This window comes from Oryctolagus cuniculus, chromosome 3, assembly GCF_964237555.1.
Source record: "Oryctolagus cuniculus chromosome 3, mOryCun1.1, whole genome shotgun sequence".
In the NCBI taxonomy this organism is placed as follows: domain Eukaryota; kingdom Metazoa; phylum Chordata; class Mammalia; order Lagomorpha; family Leporidae; genus Oryctolagus; species Oryctolagus cuniculus.
The window spans coordinates 174,155,930-174,177,290 of NC_091434.1; the positions used below are offsets into that span (position 1 = coordinate 174,155,930).

A 21,361-nucleotide genomic window follows, 5' to 3' on the forward strand; every position below is an offset into this window, starting at 1 on the left:
GGAGGTAGTGCCTGTGATAACTGCGTCAAGGAGATCAAAACTCAGAATATGCAGAAATTAGCAAAGGAAAATCATAACAAGGTGAATCTCTCTGCATCACTCAGCCAGTTTCATTTCATTGTTATGTTTATTGCACAAGTAAGAAGAATAATCGTTGCTGGGCTGGCATTGGGGCACCGCATGTTAAGCTGCTGCTTGCAATGCTGGCATCCCATATGGACACTGGTTGAGTTCCAGCTGCCCCACTTCCAATCCAGCTCCCTGCTAATTCATCTGGGAAACCAGTGGATGATGCCTCAGTACTTGGGCCTCTGCCACCCACATGGGAGACCTGATGGAATTCCAGATTCCTGGCTTCAGCTTGGCCCAGCCCCAGCTGTTGCTGTGATTTGGGGAGTGAACCGGAGAATGGAAGATCTTCTTCTTCCTCTTCCTCTTCCTCTTCCTCTTCCTCTTCCTCTCTCTCTGTAATTCGGCCTTTCACATAAATATTTTTAAATGCTCATTTATGTTTCTTTATACAGTGCTGAACACAACATTGATCATAAAAGTTGAGAAGCAATAAATAGCCAAATGAGCAAAGACATCCAAGTACAGAGTGGAATGAATTACATGAGGCAGCACCACCCCATGAACACTGCTGTTTTGGTGTCTGGTGTGCTCAGCGTGAGTGGCATACTCCCCTGAGCTTAGGTTCAAATCCTTCTAACTAGAGAGGGGCAGTCCCCAGCCACCTGACACTTCCTTGTCAGTCTTCTCTCTCCCTTAGCAATAGTCTACTTTTTTGTTGAAAAGAAGAAAAGCAAGGAATGAATATAAGAAGACTCCCTATTAAAATTCCTCTTGTTTTTACTGACAAAAAGCCTCTTCAGAAAAGTCCAAATGGGCATATCTACACGAAAACTCCAGCAACCATCATACTTAATGATGCAACATTAGATGAATTCTCTTCAAAGTTGGAAACAAGACTAGAATGCCTGTTAATATTGTTTCAATTTAACACTGTACGTAAAGTTGGAGCTCTTGTATTAAGGCACAAAATATTTTAAAATCCCACATGATTTAAAAATGGAATAGAAGGGGGAGAGTGTTTAGCCTTGTGATTAAGAACTGGTTAAGATGCCTGAGTCCCATGGGGCCGGCAATGTGGCCTAGTAGGTTAAGCCTCCACCTGTGGTGCCAGCTTCCTATATGGGTGCTGGTGTGGGGAGCAACTCGGACTAGACTAAGTTACTGGAATTAAGACTTATTCTATGCATCTGCTCTCCCACAATATGGCGCTGAGAAGGGAGAAACAGCTTCTACACAGCTGCCTCCAGTTCAACCAATAAACTGTAGGACCTGCTCCTGATTGGAGGAGAGCAGGGTACTCGGCATGTGGGTAGCAGAGTTGGGATTGGTGGAAGAGGACTATAAAGGAGGAGAGAGACAACATGCACCAGGAACATCTAAGGGGAACATCTATCTGAAGGAACACCTGTGCAGCCCCCGAGAGAGCCGGCCGGCGGTGTGCTGCTCCCCCGCGGAAGTGGGGAAAGTGGCTAGGGGGAACCGCCCTTCCACGGAGGTGGAAGGGTCGGTAGCCAACCCGGGAAGAACCAGCAGCAAACCCGGGGAGGGCCGAGCAGACAAAAGAACAGCGCAGGGTCCTGTGTCATTCCTCCACGAAGAGGGGGAGCGACATAATGGTGCCGTGACTCGGATAGGAAACCTAGGAGGGAAGAAACGAGAAGAAGTGGGAAATTACCGGAGAGAGAGACTAGCAAAGAGCCTAGGGAAAAGCCGGACGGAAAAGGTGCCGGAAGAAGCTATCAAAAGCCTAGGCATAGACTCAGATACGGACTACGGGGGGAAGCTGGGAGAAATCTCTAAGGTCGAAAGCGAAAGTGAAAGCTAGAACAAACAGACTCGGATGCGGACTGTGGGGAGAAGCCGGGAGAAATGAGAGGGGAATATTGTTGTTGGAAGAAAAGTTAGGGAAACATACCGGGTAGAGAAAAATATGTTAGGGAGGATGAAGCCACGAGTGCAGGCTGAAGCAGAGACGTAAGCCATCTTGGGATTCTTCAAGTCAGCCCGGGGAGCAAAAGGCGAAAATCTGGAACCAGAGGCAGAGACGCGGGCCGCCAGGTTGGAATCCGTCAGATTAGCCCGGGGAGCAAAGGACGGGAAGCCAAGCCGAAGGGCGCAGACGTGAGCTGGGTTGAATTCGCCAGGTTAGCCCGGGGAACTTGGACTGAATACCGGTGGCGGAAACGTGAGCTGTGCTGTGTGACTCGTGGAAGCCGCCGCGCGCAGAGAGAGCGCGCGGGGCACAAGTAGATAGGGAACCCGGGGCTAGCACGAGGCCGTGGTGCGGACGCAAAGGGCGCGGAGACCGCGGAGCGCGCGGAGCCGAGAAGCAGCCTCGGGGCGGGCGCTGGGAAGCCGCGGGGATAAGAGAAACAGAAGTTTAGAAGTAAAATGAGAGAAATAGGAATGCTGGCAGAAAGGAGAAATAGGAGAAATAGGAATGCCCGGAGATAGAGAAATAGAGAAAGGCCTCCCCACAACACGCACGGCAATGAGAGAACTTGGATTCGGTCTGCCTTATTAGTAAGACGATAAGCACCTGTGGGCGGCCGCAGGTCACCGAAGACAGGCACGAATCAACACCAATAAGTCTCCCCACAAGAAGGCAATGAGAGGGCTTGGATTCGGTTTGCCTGATAGGGCTTGTAAGCACCTGCAGGCAGTTCTAGCAAGCAGAGCAGAGTGTGTGCCACGGGGCACCGAAGACAGGCGCGTATCAACGCCAAAAAATAAAAAGAAAGGGGGATCTGTGGGGAGCAACTCGGACTAGACTAAGTTACTGGAATTAAGACTTATTCTATGCATCTGCTCTCCCACAATATGGCGCTGAGAAGGGAGAAACAGCTTCTACACAGCTGCCTCCAGTTCAACCAATAAACTGTAGGACCTGCTCCTGATTGGAGGAGAGCAGCGTACTCGGCGTGTAGGTAGCAGAGTTGGGATTGGTGGAAGAGGACTATAAAGGAGGAGAGAGACAACATGCACCAGGAACATCTAAGGGGAACATCTATCTGAAGGAACACCTGTGCAGCCCCCGAGAGAGCCGGCCGGCGGTGTGCTGCTTCCCCGCGGAAGTGGGGAAAGTGGCTAGGGGGAACCGCCCTTCCACGGGGGTGGAAGGGTCGGTAGCCAACCCGGGAAGAACCAGCAGCAAACCCGGGGAGGGCCGAGCAGACAAAAGAACAGCGCAGGGTCCTGTGTCGTTCCTCCACGAAGAGGGGGAGCAACATGCTGGTTCATGTCCCAGCTGCTCCTCTTCCGATCCAGCTCTCTTCTAATAGCCTGGGAAAGCAGTGGAAGATGGCCCAAGTGGTACAGTCCCTGTACCCACATGGGAGATCCAGAAGAAGCTCCTGGCTGCTAGCTTCAGAGCAGCCCAGCTCCGGCTTTTGTAACATTTAGAGAGTGAACCAGCAGGTGGAAGATGTCTCTCTCTCCCTGTCTATCTCTCTGTCTGTAACTCTACCTCTCAAATAAATAAATATTAAAAAAAAAAAAGATGCTGAAGTCCCATACCACAATACCTGGGTTCCCAAGGTGATGCAGAGGTAATAATGATAAGAAGCAGCAAACACCCTCTCTCTTAATGTTGAGAGGAAAAAAAAGGGACGTGGTTGCATTTATCAGATTGGCAAAGCTTGGCAAGAGTTGGGCCCCCCACTTGTGAGGATGGGTGCTGCCCAGCTGGTGCTGGGATCTCAGGACTCCAGAAGGGGGGTCTCCAAGGGGACCACTGCTGATGAGGCTGGCTTTGGGACTGCCACAAGACAGCTGGCACTAAACCCAGCACTGCCTGTGAGAAGGTCATTGCTGGGTCTAGCCTGATAGGAATAACAAGTTGGAACAGAATCAAGTGCCTACTCTTCTCCTCTGGCTTCCTGTCTTCATCTACTGATTCAGCTGGCAAAACCTGACAGGCAGCTGGCATGTAAACTAGAAATGTGGCTTGCAGTGTACCAGACCCTGCATCACTAAACAGCAAAGATGCATCAGCTGGGAGCTGAGGAACAACCTTGTTCAGTAACTGGTACAACCATACACTCAACAGAAGACTTGCATCCAGATTATATGCTTCAGTCAATAAGAAATTGGCCAAAAGGCAAGTAGAAAAACAAGCAAAGGACTTGATAAGCACATGTGATGTGGAAGACCACTAAACATACCCAAATTACTCAACCTCAGGAAAATAAGGTAAATGTAGTGTCAAATGAGATACCAGAGGTGGATATTATGGCTACTGCTTGGGTATATGCCCCAGAGATAGTCATATACATGTGAACCAGAAGATACATTCATGGATGTTCACAGCTTTTTTTTTTTCTCCTGCTCTGCTTAAACATAGCAAAAATTGGAAACAACCCAAAGGTACATGTGAAATTTTTTAAAGTGTATTTATTTGAGAGAGTGCTCCCATCCACTGGTTCCCTTCTCAAATGTCGGCAAAGATCAAGACCTGAATGAGCTGAAACTGGGACCCAGGAACCCCATCCAAGCCCCCTATGTGAGTGGTAGGATCCAACTCCTTGAGCTGTCACCTACTGCCTCCCAGAGTGTTCATAAGCAGGAAGCTAGAATCAGGAGCTGAGCTGGAGCTCAAACTCAAGTGCTTCTGTATGGGCTGCAGGCAGCTCAGCTGCCATCTTAATCCCCACACCAAACACCTCCCAGCCCCAGATTCACCCTGCCTGCCTGCTCTGTGAAACTGGATTTGGGCCCTTAAAGTATTTTTCTTTGTCAGGTGGCACTGAAGCTTTGTCGCTGGGGGACATTGCAGAAACACTGTAGGAAAAGGAGGTTTTGCTTCCCTTTTCTAAAGTGCTCCCTCAGCAGGCTCCTGCGGCCACTTTTCCAGTGTCCTGCCCTTAACAGTGCACTCAGCTTTCCAGCACCAGTTTCCTGCAGTGGAGGTAGATTTTCCAGGGCCCATGGTAGACAGTGACAGAAAACAGCACCTGGAGGCAAATAGCCTCTAACACCTCCACTCAGGCAGTTTTGCAGGGCCCTCCATGATAAACCCCCTGGGGGTGATTTTCTTCACCCTTGAGGGACCATTTCTCCAACACTGATCTGCCACGACCTCTGTGTCATTCCATGACCCAAAATCCCACCCTCTGGATCCCAGAGCAGATCAGGAATCAGATTCTTCCGTGGGTACACCATTTCAGTCCTGGGATGGTGGTTGCTCCTCACATCTGCTACTCCTGTGCTTATTAGAGGTCTATTTTCTAGTTACTAGCAAATCTCAAAGCACCACATGTTATAGTCAATGTTTTTTATTTTCCTGTTCAAGTTACATTGTGGTTTCTGTCTCTTGATCAGACTGACATAGAACATCAACAAAGAAATAAAAGAAACTCATAGTAATTCATTCAGTGGGTATTATATGTCAGTACAAATGAAATGACCACAGCTACAGAGGCAGCCAGTGTTATGATGCAGCAGGTTAACTCGTCTCCTTTGATGCCGGCATCCCATATGGGTGCTGGTTCATGGCCTGGCTGCTCCTCTTCCAGTCCAGCTCTCTGCTTATGGACAGGGAAAACTGGAAGATGACCCAAGTGTTTGGGCCCCTGCACCCATGTGGAAGACCTAGAAGAAGCTCCTGGCTCCTGGCTTCCTACCTGCCCAGCTCCAGCTGTTGCAGCCATTCGGGGAGTGAACCAGCAAATGGATGATCTTTCTGTCTCTGTCTCTCCCTCTCTTTCTATAATTGCCTTTCGAATAAATCTTTTAAAAAAAATTTATTTCTCTTTATTCATTGGAGAGGCAGAGAGACAAACAGATCTTCCACTCACTGCTTCACTCCCCAGTACCCAAACACCCTGAGTTGGCCAGGTGGAAGGAAGTGGGAAGTGGAGTTGGAACTTGAATCCAAGCACTCCAATATGGGAGTATTGCACCACACACCTACCCCTTTATTATTTGTCTAAAAAACACCAAGCCTTGCCCCTTCTCATTTAATGGTAACTCTAGCCTTCCAGTTATGCAGACTGAAATAGACTTATCTGTATCTCATGTGTTTCCCTATTTATCACATCCAACCTGTAGGCAAACTCTGCCAACTTTGTCTATAGGCTTTACAGGATAACACACACAGTGGGAGACACTGGCAAATCCCTCCCCATACTCACTTTCTAAGGGGGACCAATTTGCAAGCCTTAACTAATGGGTGGTGTCCAAGAGAAGTCTGCTGCTCTTCTCACCCTCTTTCTGGGGAGGGCAACTGGACTGGGGGGATGAAATTTCCACAAAGAAGGGTGAAATGCACAAGCCCATGCAGCCCAAGGAGGCAGAATGGAAGTGAAGGCAGGAAATAAGACAGCGGTAGGACCCCAGCCAGGCCTGGTCTTTCTTTTCTGGAACATTGGTAAGGAAATTAAGGTAGAATTCCAATAGCACGTTTAGGTTACAAAATCCAAGAGGTGCAAAAAAGATACCCAGATTTGAACCGGGGACCTCTTGCTCTGCAGTCAAATGCTCTACCCCTGAGCTATCTCCCTACACATGCCTGCCCTTTTATGTAACCACCTTTCACCTGTATAGCCACCCACATTTCCCTACCACAAACCCCAAATGAATCCATCTATTATTCCTGTCAGATCCAGAGGCTGCCTCTACCACGCACTGATGGGGGTGACCACCTCAGAGGGTGCTGAGCAGGCCTGAGCTTGTCCTGCAAGCCTTTCTTGTTCTCAGGTGCATGTTGTTTCTCTAGGTTGCCTCCTGGCCATGCTTCGTGGGGCAAGAACAGAGCTGCTGACCTCTATTCAAAAAGCCCCAGACCCTTCCCAAGGAGCAGCTGCTGTTACAGGTTCTCCTTAGCCCTTAAATGGCTGGGCCGTCCAGTGGGTAAGCAGGACAGGGTGGATCCGTCGGAGAATGTCAGAAAGGAAAGAGCCCCATTCTGCCATCAGGACACACAGATTGGAGTGCCAGGTCTGCTGGGGAGCTGTTATGGGAACTTAGGCCAGTGAACCAAGCGACGTGGGTCCCAGTCACCGGCTTGAAAAGAGGCTGTTAGACCAGCTGTCAGGGAAGTTGCAGGTGCAAAGGTCAAGGCCTTTCCCACGTGGGAGAGCACGGAAGGACCCAAGCCAAGGAGCTTGAGAGGAAGCAGACGGATGAGTTGAAGGGGCCGCACCTGGAATACACAGTAGAGGCGGGGTGGGGAGGTGTGTAGGCAGCCCTGTTGCCATCCTCAGGGCTGTGACTCAAGTCCCACGTCTGACAGCCAGGCAGTCTGTGGGGCAAGCTCAGCTTCTAGCTGTGAAACCTGGGCTTTGAAATCCTTGCCCTTTGTTACTTATTATGTAAGTTCCTCAGTGTTATCCTTTTCTTTTTTATTACCAGAAATTGCACACATTTGTGGGTACGTTGTGATGATCCCATACGTGTATACAACGTGTACACATTACTGATGTGCCCCCATCATCCTCCAGTGCTCTGCATAGAAGGGAACTTCTCACATGTAGAATCTAAGAGGTTCTCAGTGAGAACACCCACCCCCAAGATTTTTCCATTAATTCTGCAGACTCTGGTGTTTTGCTTCTTGCCTCAGAGCTCTTCCCACTCGGTATCGCACTTACTTTATCTCTCGCCTTGTAAGGCTGAAGCCAGGGTATCCTGCTTTCTGTATGAATATTTTATCTCCCTAAGGTCCTTGTGGTCCCCTGGCATGGACAGACTCTGTATTCTTCAGGTCTCCAATAGCACATCGTTCTGGTAACTAGCACTTACCCAGCGATTTCTTATTTACAAAGAAATTTCACATTTTCTTGTTTATCCTTAGAACCTCTCAGAGAAATGTTATTCTGAGTCCCATTTCCCACATTAAGGGACAAGGGTTAGAGGGTTGGTGTAACTGGACAGCAGGGCCTCTGGTGACCAGCACCATCCTCTCTGGGTCATCTATGGCTTTGTGCTCTCTGGGAGTTGAAAGAGACCTGCTGAGGTTTTGGCTGTGGTCTGCCCCAGCCAAAGCCCATGTTGAAGTCTGGTCCCTGATGTAATCATATTGAAAGGTGATGGGACCTTAGAGAATGAGGCCAAGCGGGAGGTGATCGGGTCATGCTGGGCTTTGTGAAGGGACGAATGCTGGTCTAGCAGGGTGGGTTAGTTCCTGCAAGTGTGGCTGCTGTGTAAGAGTGAGCCTGGCCCTTCCTGCTCTTTTCTTCTTCTCTCTCCCGTGTACATCCTGGACACACGACATCCTCCCCCATGACACAGTGTAGACAGGGGTCTTCACCAGAGGCCAGTGTCATGCTCTCTGCGCTTTTCAGCCTCCAAAACCATGAACTTAATAGACCTCTTTTCTTTATATATTACCCAGTGTCAGGTACTTTGTTATAGCAACAGAAAAATGGACTAAGACAGGCTTTCCCAGAACAAGGGCTGAGCAGGCCATAAAGAGAAACAAAATAGCAACAAGCAGGAGTTAGAGAAAAAAAAATTCCACAGACAAGTGCTTTGGATAGGTTGAGAGGGCAACTGACTGGGATGTGCTGGTGAGAGCAGAAGAAAGTCTCCCAGAATGCGGTGGGTGGGAAAAACCCGTGGATGTGGTGCTAGGGTCAGGCCTGCCATCGTGGGGCTCCGGAGTCGGCTCAGTAGCTACTAGAAAGGCAGCCTCCTTTCCCTTGCCCTGCGTTTAGCTGTCCTCTCCTCTGGCAGTGCCTCTCACACGGATATGTGTCTGCCTGGACCCTGTAATCCCCACAATACTCTCTGAGTAACAAGGACTCAAATTCCCCAAACACCCTGAGTCATTCCCAGGGCCTGTGTAGACCTCTAGCCCAGAACCAGGCTTTCAAAATCTCTCGTGAGCACACCAATAGCACCATGGGCTTGCCAGTGTGTGGCTGTTGCAGGGAAGAGAGTGGGGCGTGGGCATGCTCATGGGGTATATCCGTGTCTGCACACACAAAATTCCCTTAGGTACAGGACAGAGCCTGGATGAGCAGAGAGGGGGAGCCTACCAAAAGTCAAAGCCTGACTTGTTCCATGTAGAATTCCAAAAAGTCAAAAATTCTAATGGTATAATTATTGCAATTATCATTATAAAGGTAAGGTCATCTTAAAATGATAGAAATTACACATTTAATTGTTATTAAAATTTAATTCAGGGCAGGCACCTTGGCTCACTAGGCTAATCCTCCACCTAGCGACGCCGGCACCCCGGGTTCTAGTCCCAGTTGGGGCCCCGGATTCTGTCCCAGTTGCTCCTCTTCCAGTCCAGCTCTCTGCTGTGGCCCAGGAATGCAGTGGAGGATGGCCCAAGTCCTTGGGCCCTGTACCCGCATGGGAGACCAGGAAGAAGCACCTGGCTCCTGGCTTCGGATCGGTGCAGCGCACTGGCAGTAGCGGCCATTTGGGGGGTGAACCAATGGAAGGAAGACCTTTCTCTCTGTCTCTGTCTCTCTCACTGTCTAACTCTGCCTGTCAAAACAGAAAGAAAGAAAGTAGTCTTCTGACTTCTAGCAACATGGATTACTTTGGCTTGATCTAGAGTCTTACAGTATGTTCTTGTGTCTGGATTCTTTGACCAGCAAGTAATGTTGGTGAAATTCGTCTACATGGTTTCATCTATCATTAGTCTGTGTCTTTTTATTGCTAAGTTATATTTCATTTATCCGTTTTCCTGCTGAGTTAGAGCTATTACAAATAAAGCTGCAGTGAATAATCTTGTACAATATGCTTTTTTGCAAACATATGCTTTCATTTCCCTTGGATGAAAGCCTGAGAATGAAATTACTGACTCATAGGAAGTTTATAAGAAATTGTCAAACAGTTCTTCAAAACAGTTAAGCCATTTCACACTGCAAGCAGCAACGTGGGAGAATTGCAGGCACTCTACACCCTACCTCCTCCCCTTCGGGTGGTGTTGGGCCATTTGCCGTTCTAGTGGGTGTGAGAGGTGTTTCACCTGCATTGCATTTCCCCCATCTCTAATGATGCTGAGCACTTTTCCACATGCTTTTTGTCTTCCTTGGTGAACTTGTTCATTTTTCAATTGGGCTGCTGGTATAAGTGCTCATGTGTGTATGAAATTATATTTATGTATTTATGTGTTACATAGTTACATATTCTGAGTGATTTTGTCAAATAAATGTATTATGGCTTTTTTTCTCAATTTATGATTTATATTTTCATTTATTTATTTTAATTTTTTACTTGCAAGGCACAGAGACAGAAGGAGAGAGATCTTTTATCCACTGGTTCACTTGCCAAATGCCCCCAACATCCAGGGCTGGGCTGGGCCACAGCCAGGAGCCTGGAACTCAATCTGGGTCTCCCACATAGGTGGCAAGCACCCAATTACTTGACCCATCATCTAATGCCTCCCAGGGTAAACATTAGCAGGAAACTGGATTGGAAACAGAGTAGCTGGGACTTGAACCAGCTACTCCCCAATGTGGGATGAGGGTATCCCAAGCAGTAACTTAACTGCACCACACACTCATCCTTACATTTTCATTTTTTAACGTGGTAAAGGCTGTGCTAGAGATTTCAGAGAGAAATAAGGATGTAACTGGGAACTGAGCTGAAGACCACCCTTGTTACATGGTAGTGAGGAACCTTGCTCTACTGTGTCCCTGTCCTGATGTGTGACGGGAGGCCAAGCTTAGAGGTGAGGGAATGTTTTGTTTGATGGAAGAGATTTCAAGGCAGCAAATCATTCAGACTGCATCATGTGTATTATTGGCTGTTGCTAGTAAATTTTACAGTGAGAATCAGGGGCCAAAACAACCACAGCGGAAAGGTATGGAAAATTAGCAACCTGGCCAAAGGAGTAAAGAAAACGTGACTTTAGGATAGACACGGAAAATCCACTTGCTGACCACTTGTTCCAGAAGATCTCTCTCCTTCTGTCGCTGTGCCTTGCAAATAAAAATTTAAAATGAATAAATGAAAATATAAATCATAAACTGAGAGAAAAAAGCCATAATACATTTATTTGACAAAATCACTCAGAATATGTAACAAGGTCTGGTGGCAGACCTTGCCGTTGTCCGTGTGATGCTGGTTTTGCAGGCCTGCAGAATCAAGAGTTATGGGGTAGAGGTGATTTCCACTGAAATTGCAAAGAAAAACCTGAGAGGCCAGGCGGAATTGTGCCATGGGATTGGAGCCCCTGCATGGGGCCCCAGATGGGGCAATGCCTAGTGAAGGCGTGGGAGCGAAGTCCACTGTGGAACCCCTAGGAAGGTTTTGTGATCAGCGATGCATGCCCACCTGGAAACCTGGCTCCAGGTCCCAATTCCAGTTCCTACTGCAGTCCCTGGGAGGCAGAAGGTGACGGCTCAAGCAGTTGGATCCCTGACACCCACGTGGAGACCTGGTGAGCGCCCAGCTTCCAGCCTCAGCCTGATCCCCAGTTCCAACCATTGAAGGCATTTGGAGAGTAAACTAGATCAGTGGTCCATTTCTCTCCATAACAATAATAATAGCTTGCAGTTTAAACTTACCTTTTTTTTTTTTTTTTTTTTTTTTTTTTTTTGACAGGCAGAGTTAGACAGTGAGAGAGAAAGAGAGACAGAGAGAAGGGTCTTCCCTCTGCTGGTTCACTCCCCAAATGGCCACTATGGCCAGCGCTGCGCCGATCTGAAGCCAGGAGCCAGGTGCTTCTCCTGGTCTCCCATGGGGTGCAGGGCCCAAGCACCTGGGCCATCCTCCACTGCATTCCTGGTCCACAGCAGAGAGCTGGACTGGAAGAGGAGCAACCGGGACAGAATCCGGCGCCCCAACCAGGACTAGAACCCGGTGTGCCAGCACCACAGGCGGAGGATTAGCCTAGTGAGCCACGGCGCCGGCCTTTTATTTATATTTTTAGACTTACTGAGGTGGCCATGTTTAAGTCTATCTTCTTGTTATTTGTTTTCTATTTGTCCTTTTTTTGTTCCTTTTTTTCTCCTTTCCCACTTTCCCTTGGATTAATCAAAAAAAATTTTAAATATTCCATTTTTATCTTTTCTAGTGGATTTTACCTAAACATCTATTTTATTTTCTGTGGTTGATTTGGAGATTATAATATATATCCTACTGGTATTTCCTTCAGGCACCATTTCCTACCGGTGCTGTTTCCTTCAGTCTAAAGAACTTTATATGTGCAGATACGCTGGTGACGAATTCTGCCCGTGTTTTTGTTTGTAATCTGAGAATATCTTGGCTAGGCTGTCATTGTTAAAGCAGCTTTACTAAAGTATAATTGACATACAGAAGACTTAGTAGTGTATACAGTTGGATGCACTTTGACCTAAGTATGTAAGTGTGCACTCATTACATAACCGAGCAAGTGACACCGGCGATGCATGGTCAACTCCAACGTTTGCTCATGATTCTTCGCAGCCCCCTCTCCTCCCCCTCCAAAAGCCCATCTGCAGAAAACACTGAGCTGCTTTCTAGTGTTCTAGGTGACTCCTTTATCTTGGTCTGTTCAGACTGCTACAACAAAAATAGTATATACTAGGTAGCTTTTAATAACAGAATTTATTTATTTCTCACAATTCTGTAGGCTAAGAAGTCCAAGATCAAGGCAAGTTCTGTCTGGTGAGAGCTCACTTGCTGGCTCATAAATGACACCTTCTTGCTGTCTCTTCATCTAGTGGGAGGGGCAGTGGGGCTCTCTGGGACTCCTTTATAGGGGCACTAATCTCATTCGTAAGGACTCTGTCCTTATGAACTAGTCACCTTCCAAAGACCCAGTCTCTTCATATCCTCACCTTAGGGGATAGGATTTCAACCGTAATAATTTTGGGAGTACATACATTACATTTACATTTTCTAATAAGTTACATAAATTAAAATTCAATTACTGCCGGCGCCACGGCTCACTTGGCTAATCCTCCGCCTTGCGGCGCCGGCACACCGGGTTCTAGTCCCGGTCGGGGCGCCAGATTCTGTCCCGGTTGCCCCTCTTCCAGGCCAGCTCTCTGCTGTGGCCTGGGAGTGCAGTGGAGGATGGCCCAAGTCCTTGGGCCCTGCACCCGCATGGGAGACCAGGATAAGTACCTGGCTCCTGGCTTCGGATCAGCGCGATGCACTGGCCGCAGCGCGCCGGCCGCGGCGGCCGTTGGAGGGTGAACCAATGGCAAAAGGAAGACCTTTCTCTCTGTCTCTCTCTCTCACTGTCCACTCTGCTCGAAAAAAAAAAAAAAATTCAATTACTTTACTTTTATCTAGTTTCTTTTACTTAGCATAATTATTTTAAGATTTGTCCATGTTGTGTGCATCAATAGCTTGGATTTTTTTTAATTGCTGAGTGGTATTCCACTGAATAGATACATAAATTATTGTTAACTTATTCACCTGTTTATGATCATGTATATTATTTCTAGCATTTGACAATTACCAATAGAGCTGTTATGAACACGCATGTACAAATCTTTGGATATATGCTTTCACTTCTTTTAGGTAAGTCCCTAGGGCTGGAAAAAATGGTTATAGCATTTTATATACCCATCAACTGTATATTACCACTAGCAGTTCTTCCATATCTTTGCCAATACTTAGTGTGGTCAGTCTTTTTGGTTTTAGCTAATATAATAGGTGTACTATGAATTTCACTATGGCTTTAATTTGCATCTCTCAAATCATTAATGATATTGGGCACCTTTGAATATATTTATTAACTATCTGTTAACTTTCTCTGTCTAAGTGTTCAAACCTTTTGACCACTTTTTAAAAAGATTTATTTATTATTTATTTGAAAGGCAGCATTACATTCAGAGAGATGGAAAAACAGAGAGAAAGGTCTTCCATTTGCTGGTTCACTCCCCAAATAGTTGCAATAGCTGGAGCTGGGCCGATCCAAAAGCAAGAGCCAGGAGCTTTTTCCAGGTGCAGGGGCCCAAGGACTTGGGCCATCTTTTACTGCTTTTCCAGGCACATTAGCAGGGAGCTGGATTGGAAGTGGAGCAGCTGGAACTCGAACTGGCACCCATATGGGATACTGGTGCTGCAGGCAGAGGCTTGGCCTACTACACCACAGCACCGGCCCCCTTTGGACCATTTTTTAATTGGGTTGTTACCTTACAAAAGTATTTTAGAGTTTTTTATTTTAAAGATATATATTTGAAAGTTGGAGTTACAGAGAGAAGATGAGATACAGAGAGACAGAAAGATCTTCCAAGCACTGAATAATTCCCCAGATGACAGCAACAGCCAGGGCTGGACCAGGCTGAAGCCAGGAGCCAGGAGCTTCACCCAGGTCTCTCACATGGGTGGCAGGAGCCCAAACACTTGAGCCATCTTCTGCTGCTTTTCCCAGGCCATTAGCAGGGAGCTGGATGGGAGGTGGAGCAGCCAGGACTCAAACCAGTGCCCAGATGTGATCTGGTGTTGCAGGTGGCAGCTTTACCCACTATACCACAATGCCACCCATAGCCTAGAAACTCAAGGGAATGAAATGGGGGCATCCCTAGGATTCAATCTTCTTATTTTCTATTTCTTAGAAATCACTGTCCTTTGCTGGCTGATGTGCAAAGTCTTGAAAACTGTTGTTAAAGTCGTCTTAGTGGAGAAGATAAATCCGGTCATAATAAGAGAAGTCTTGGTCATTAGCAGAAGTTCACCATCATCATATATCTGGAACCTACTGGGTATTGCCACTTGGAAGTCCTTCTGGCTCCTGAAACTCAGTCAAGGGCAGCACTAAACGCCCTAACTCCCTGCCCTCTGATCTCCTTGTCTGGAGTCTTTGCGTCAGTGGATAACAGCATTATTCACTTACCCATTGCACAGAAAGCCAGTCATTGACATTGGGGTGGTAGAAGAAAGTAGGTGTTTTTTGCAATGCACAGAGCAAGGAGCCTGGCAGCTATTGCTTAATTCCTGGGCTCCCCAAGGAGTTGGGGCGAAGGTTCTCATAGTTTGAAATTGAGGCTGAGAGGTGCGTGTTCAGCTTGTATCCAAGTTCCCGGTTGGTCAGTGGTGCTCATAACCTTCCTTTGATTGGTTGGTGATGCTGTGCTCTTTAGGGACTTTTTATTATAACCAGACGGGCTTCAGTTGGTCTTGGGGGATGGGTGGGTTTACATGGTCTTCTGTCCCAGACCTGGAATTTCCCTGCCTGGACCTGGAATTCTCCTAAACAAACAGTTTCAGTCAATGTGGGCCAACGGGGTTTTATCTGTTGTAAGAATCAAAGGACTTCTTGAGTCTGGTGATTAGAAACCTTGTAGGCCGGCTATAACACTCCCTAAGTTCAGCAAATTCCTTTTGATAAAGGACAGGCAAGGACACCTTGGGCTAAGGAAGGCAGAGGAGAGGCTGGGTCCTGCCTTTACTTACAGGGATTCGGTCTCGCCCTAATCCACCCCGTTGTCTGTAAATCAGAGCCTGAGAGTCATCCAGGATTTCCCATTTCCTCATTCCTCACATGAGTTAAACTGATCTCATCAGTTCTTTTCCCTTTTGGATGTCAATGCTCACTGCCCAAAGACCTTCACAATTCTCATGTGGCAGTTTGTACTGTGTCAACTTGGCATCACCAAACTACCTTCCCAGGGTCGTTTCCAAGTGGACTTGCATAAAAGAACACGCCGAGGGTATTGCAGAGTCAGAAATGAAGCAGCAGCCGTTAGTCTCTGAACGTTGCTGTCCCTGGTTGGTGGGACATGCAGACACAGATACTGATGTCTTCCAGCTTGCTTTGCTCTCCCTCTCTCTGTTCAGCTCTTCCCTGTCCATCAGCTGGAGCCCCTGTGCCACCTCCAGATCCCTGGCTGAGAAGCTACAGAGTGGTAGCTTTCTAGCACGTTTTATACAGCACCTGCCTGGTTCATGCAACTGGATGTGCATGGCTTTCCAAGGTTCCCTGTAACTGGACTCGTCCACCTCGCTGTCCTTTAGGAAGGCAGGCAAGGGACTGTTCTTTGGTCCTCCAACTCCCCCTTCTGAGCTGTTACTTTTCCTAGCTCATTCTTTTTTTTTTTTTTTTTTTTTTTTTTTTTTGACAGGCAGAGTGGACAGTGAGAGAGAGAGACAGAGAGAAAGGTCTTCCTTTGCCATTGGTTCACCCTCTAATGGCCACCGTGGCCAGCACGCTGCAGCTGGCACATCGCGCTGATCCGAAGGCAGGAGCCAGGTGCTTCTCCTGGTCTCCCATGCGGGTGCAGGGCCCAAGGACTTGGGCCATCCTCCACTGCCTTCCCGGGCCACAGCAGAGAGCTGACCTGGAAAAGGGGCAACCGGGACAGAATCTGGCACCCCGACCAGGACTAGAACTCGGTGTGCCAGAGCCGCAGGCGGAGGATTAGCCTATTGAGCCGCGGTGCCAGCCTATTTTCCTAGCTCATTCTATGATTGTATAAGGTCTTATTTTTTTTTTTTAAGATTTATTTATTTATTTGAGTTACACAGAGCGAGAAGGAGAGGCAGAAAGAGAGGTCTTCCATCCTCTGGTTCACTCCCCAATTGGCTGCAACAGCCAGAGCTGCGCCAGTCGGAAGCCAGGAGGCAAGAGGCAGGAGCTTCCTCCCGGTCTTCCCATGAAGGTGCAGGAGCCCAAGGACACCTAGGGTACACCTATGGGATGCCAGCACTGCAGGCGACGGCTTTACCTGCTACGCCACAGCACTGGCCCTGCAAGGTCTTACTTCTATCATAACTCCCTTAATCAATTCTTGTCGTGATTCTCCTTCTCTGATTTTACACTGCTTGACACATCTCATTGAATGTATTTTGTAACTTAAATTCAGATATAAAACATAAAAATGCACAGTTTGTAAGTGCCCAGCTTTATGAATAATAAAAAATAAATATATCTGTGTAACCTTACATCTAGAACAAGATAGAGAACATTACTCCAGGGTGGGTGAAGATGAAACCGGAGGGGTGGAAGCAGGGAGTGTTTGCTCTCAGAACACATTTAATACAGCCTTGACTTTTGAATTATTGAATTGTTTTACATTAAAAAAGCAACAAGTATGAAGAGATAAATCTATAAACATGTAATTAAAATCAATAAACCTAGTGAGATATTACATGGATAGCATGATCATAAGGAATATTACAAAGAAAAAGAAGAGAGACTGGACTACAATGAGACATGAAGTTTATTTGTAAATTCTTTTGGTATAATCTGTAATATCTATATATTGATATTCTGGGGAGCTCGAGTTCTGTTTGTGGGATCTGGGAAGTACAAATGTGGACTGGAGGGAGACAAGGAAGAACAGTGTTTGGACCACAAGTAATGCAGATACACACACATGTGCACCTGTACACACATACATTTCCTAATTCTGTCTTCTGAGAGGAGCTAGAAACAACTCAGTTGCAATACTTACACCTAATGCCCATATCTTGGCTGTTAATACCATTAAAAGGAACCAGGAACTTGTACAGGAGGCTGGTTCTGGGGGTGGGCAGGAAACCTAGAAGGTAACCAATGAACATCTTCTGCTTGAAAATAAATGTGTCTTCAAAAACCGACAGGGAGACGTTGACAAAACACAGGAGGCAATTTGAAGAGACTCATCCCTAGCTAAGTTTGTGGCAACTTCAGCACCAAAACAAAGAAAGGGACCAGGTATTTGGCCTAGTGGTTAAGGTGCCAACATCCCACATCAGAGTGCCTGGGTTCAACTCCCAGCTCCAACTCCCGAGTCCAGCTCCCTGCCAGCGCAGACCCTGGGAAGAGCAGATGACAGTTTAAGTGATTGGGTTCCTGCTGCCCACATGGGAGACCGGGATTTCATTCCTAGCTCTCAGTTGTAGGTATCTGGGGAATGAACCAGTTGATGAGAGCCCTCCCTCTGTCTCTGTCTCCCTCTGCCTTTCAAATAAATTTTTAACAATAAACATAGGAATCAATGAATCCAACTTCCTAATGCACACCCTGGGAGGCAACAGGGAATGGCTCAAGTCCTTGGACCCCTGCCACCCATTTCAGAGACCCAGATTGTGTTCCCAGTCCCTGGCTTTGGCCTGGCCCAGCAGGCACTTGGGGAGTGAACCAGAAAATGGAAGATCAATCTCTCTTTCTCTTTCTCCACCTTTCTAATTAACTAATTAATTAATTTAAAAAGAATCAGTGGATTGATATTAATAAGTTTCTCTTTACTTAAGATAGAAATAAGAAAGTTCTTATTTACAGTAAGTCATACAATAAATGTTGATGAAATAATTGAAATATAAAATCACCATTTTATATCCATCATTGTAATAATGAGCTTATGGATAAGAATTATTAATGGTTGTTAAGGTTGTTAGGTGAAAATTGTTGGGGAACAGAATATAGAAAAACTGTCAAACATCACTTTAACTGAACAATAAAAAGTAACCTCATCGACAGTGGGACTGTGGATATCCTTGCCTCCTGCTGTGGTGCCCTCAGAAAAACACAACATCGCTTCTGTAGTAATTTTGCCAAAACATTACACTTTAATCCAACCAAGAAGGAAACGAACAGAAACATCCTTCTCCCTTAAAGTAAGCACTGCTATCCTAAGTTTTAACACATTCTTGGCCTATTTTTTAACTTTACATAATCTTTCTCCAATTGCTATGTTTGTGAGACCTAGCTATGCTGGTGCACAAACGTTGACTGCAGCGTCATTTTGCAAAACTAGCCTGGACTCTTCAAAAATGTTGATTTCTTGGAAGAAAGTAGGTGTTTATTTTGCATTGTGCAGAGCAAGAAGCACAGGCATTTGCGCTCAATTTGTGGACCCCTCGAGGGAATCTTACAGCTTACAGCTGGGGCTGAGCAGTGAGTGATCATCTCACAAATGCATCTCCGGCTGGTTCGTGATGTTTGATTCATCTGGGATGTTCTGCAAATGTTGTGGTGCCAAAGTAAGCTTTGGTCTGTATCTGGGGTCTCGGCAATTACTTTGATCGGGACCTGGTATTCCTATGAAGCATCTCAGGATGGGTCTAACGTTAGGACGTTAAAATACAGAGGTGATCTTTAAATTCTAGCTTGTGATCTGAGGTCTTATGGGTCAGTATCATCCATACACTACTCGCTTAATTTTGTGTTGATCTCTAATAAGGCATTGACTTGCAACCATCAACCTGGAGACAAAGGAACTGTAAACTGATGGAAGATTATAGATAGGGGCTTGATATCAACAGTGTTATGCAATATGTGAGCCTTGATTGGATACTGTACCTGCCAAAACCTTGAAAACACAGTTGAATAGAAGTGGAAACTCTCAGTATCACTTCTTTTATTCCTGACCTCAAAGGAAAACATTATAATATTTCCTAATTAAGTGTGATGTTTACTATAGAACTTTCCTAATACCCTTTATCAGATTAATAATGTTGCTTTCTATAGTAGGCTGAACAGCTGCCTCCAAATGTATCACATCCTCATTCCTGGAACCTGGAACTGTATCCTTTTCCTTTTTAAAAAAAGGTGTATGTATTTATTTATTTAAAAGAGTTACACAGAGAGAGAAGGAGAGGCAGACAGAGAGAGAGGTCTTCCATCTGCTGATTCACTCCCTAGTTGGCCACAATGACCGGAGCTCCGCCGATCTGAAGCCAGGAGCCTGGAGCTCCAGGTCTCCCATGTGGGTGCAGGGGCCCAAGGACTTGGGCCATCTTCTACTGCTTTTCCAAGCCTTAGCAGGAGGTGGCTTCACCTGCCATGCCACAGCACCAGCCCCCAGAACTGTATCCTATGTAAAATACATCTTGGCAGATGTGATAAAGATGTTGCAATGAGCAGGCTATCCTGGATTATCTACATGAGCCCTGAATGCAGTATAAGGCAAAGGCAGAGAAAGATCTGACATGATCAGAGAAGAAGACAATGTGACTATGGAGGCTAAGATCAGAGGGAGGAGGCAACAAAAGCCAATGAATGCAGGCAGCCATCGAAGCTGGAAGAGCCAAGGCGTGGGCTCTCCCTAGGGCCTCTGGAGGGAGCCTGGTCCTGCTAACCACGTGATTTGGGCCCAGGGAGACTGATTTTGGACTTCAGGTTTCAGAACCATAAAATAGTTTATATGCTGTTTTGAGCCACCAAGTCTGTGGTTACTTGTCACAGCAAACAAATGAAACTATACGCCCTGTCTGTATTATGCTATTATTGTTCTGTGTCTATTAAAATGATTGTAGGGTTCTTCTCCTTTATTCTGTTACTGTAATGAATTGCATTCAATTGTTTTCAAATGTCAAACCAACCTGGAATTCCTGGAATAAATCTAACTGGTCATGATATCTTACCCTGTTAGCCATTTTTTATTCATTTTTACTATTTTGTTTAGGATCTTTTCATCTAGCTCCCAAGAGAAATTGATCTATAATTTTCCTCTCTTGCTCTTATTTATTTTTTTTTTTAAGATTTACTTATTGGCCAGTGCCGCGGCTCAATAGCCTAATCCTCCACCTGCGGCGCTGGCACCCTGGGTTCTAGTCCCGGTCAGGGCACCGGATTCTGTCCCGGTTGCTCCTCTTCCAGTCCAGCTCTCTGCTGTGGCCCAGGAGGGCAGTGGAGGATTGCTCATGTGCACCCACATAGGAGACCAGGAGAAGCACCTGGCTCCTGGCTTCAGATCAGCGCGGTGCGCCAGCTGCAGCGGCCATTGGAGGGTGAACCAACGGTAAAGGAAGACCTTCTTTCTCCCTGTCTCTCTCTCTCTCTCACTGTCCACTCTGCCTGTCAAAAAAAAAAAATTTACTTATCTATTTGAAAGGCAAAGTTGCATATCAACATATCACTAACATATGTTTGTTATTGATTTCTAGTTTATATCATTGTGGCCAAGAATATAATCTATGGGTATAGTGCTTTGAAATTTCTTAAAGCTTAATTGGTGACCTGGCTTGTGTTGATTTTGATAAATTTTCCATGTGTACTTAAAGGAAAGTATATTATCCAATTGGTGGGTAGCATTTATAAAGTTTATTTATTTTTATGTATTAAAGAGAGACAGGGAGAGAGAGAGAGAGAGAGAGAGAGAGAGAGAGAGAGAGAGAGAGTCGTGTGTGTGTGTGGCAGGCACTTGAGTTATCGTCTGCTGACTCCCAGGGTGTACGTTAGCAGGAAGCTGGAACTGGTAGAAGAGCTGGGACTTGAACCCAGTGCTCTGATAAGGGATGTGGGCATCCCAGCTAGCATCTTACCCTGTATTCCAAATGCCACCCAGTGTTTTATGTGAACTAGATCAAGTTTATAAACTGTGATTTTCAAACCTTCCATCCTTCCTGGTTTTCTCCCCGCCGTGATCTGTCACTTTTATTGGATATAGAATTCTAGGTTGTCATTTCTAGGTTTAATTTCTTTCAGTACAAAGTATGCTTCAACACTCTTCTGTCTTCCATTTTTTCTGTC

The 21,361-nt window shown here is 46.3% G+C and overlaps 1 protein-coding gene across 8 annotated transcripts in view; it reads left to right on the plus strand.

Annotated features, from left to right (window-relative positions):
• The window catches only part of ZNF746 (zinc finger protein 746), an 81,570-nt gene that overhangs the window by 23,543 nt on the left and 36,666 nt on the right, over positions 1–21,361 (plus strand). The window contains exon 5 of one of the 8 annotated variants that reach the window (XM_051849847.2): positions 525–9,526. The exons of the other annotated variants lie outside the window; for them this stretch is intronic. Coding sequence (XP_051705807.1) covers positions 525–530 — 6 coding nt within the window. The 3' untranslated portion in view covers positions 531–9,526. Of the gene's footprint in view, positions 1–524; positions 9,527–21,361 lie in introns of those variants that run through there. 8 annotated transcript variants of the gene reach the window in all.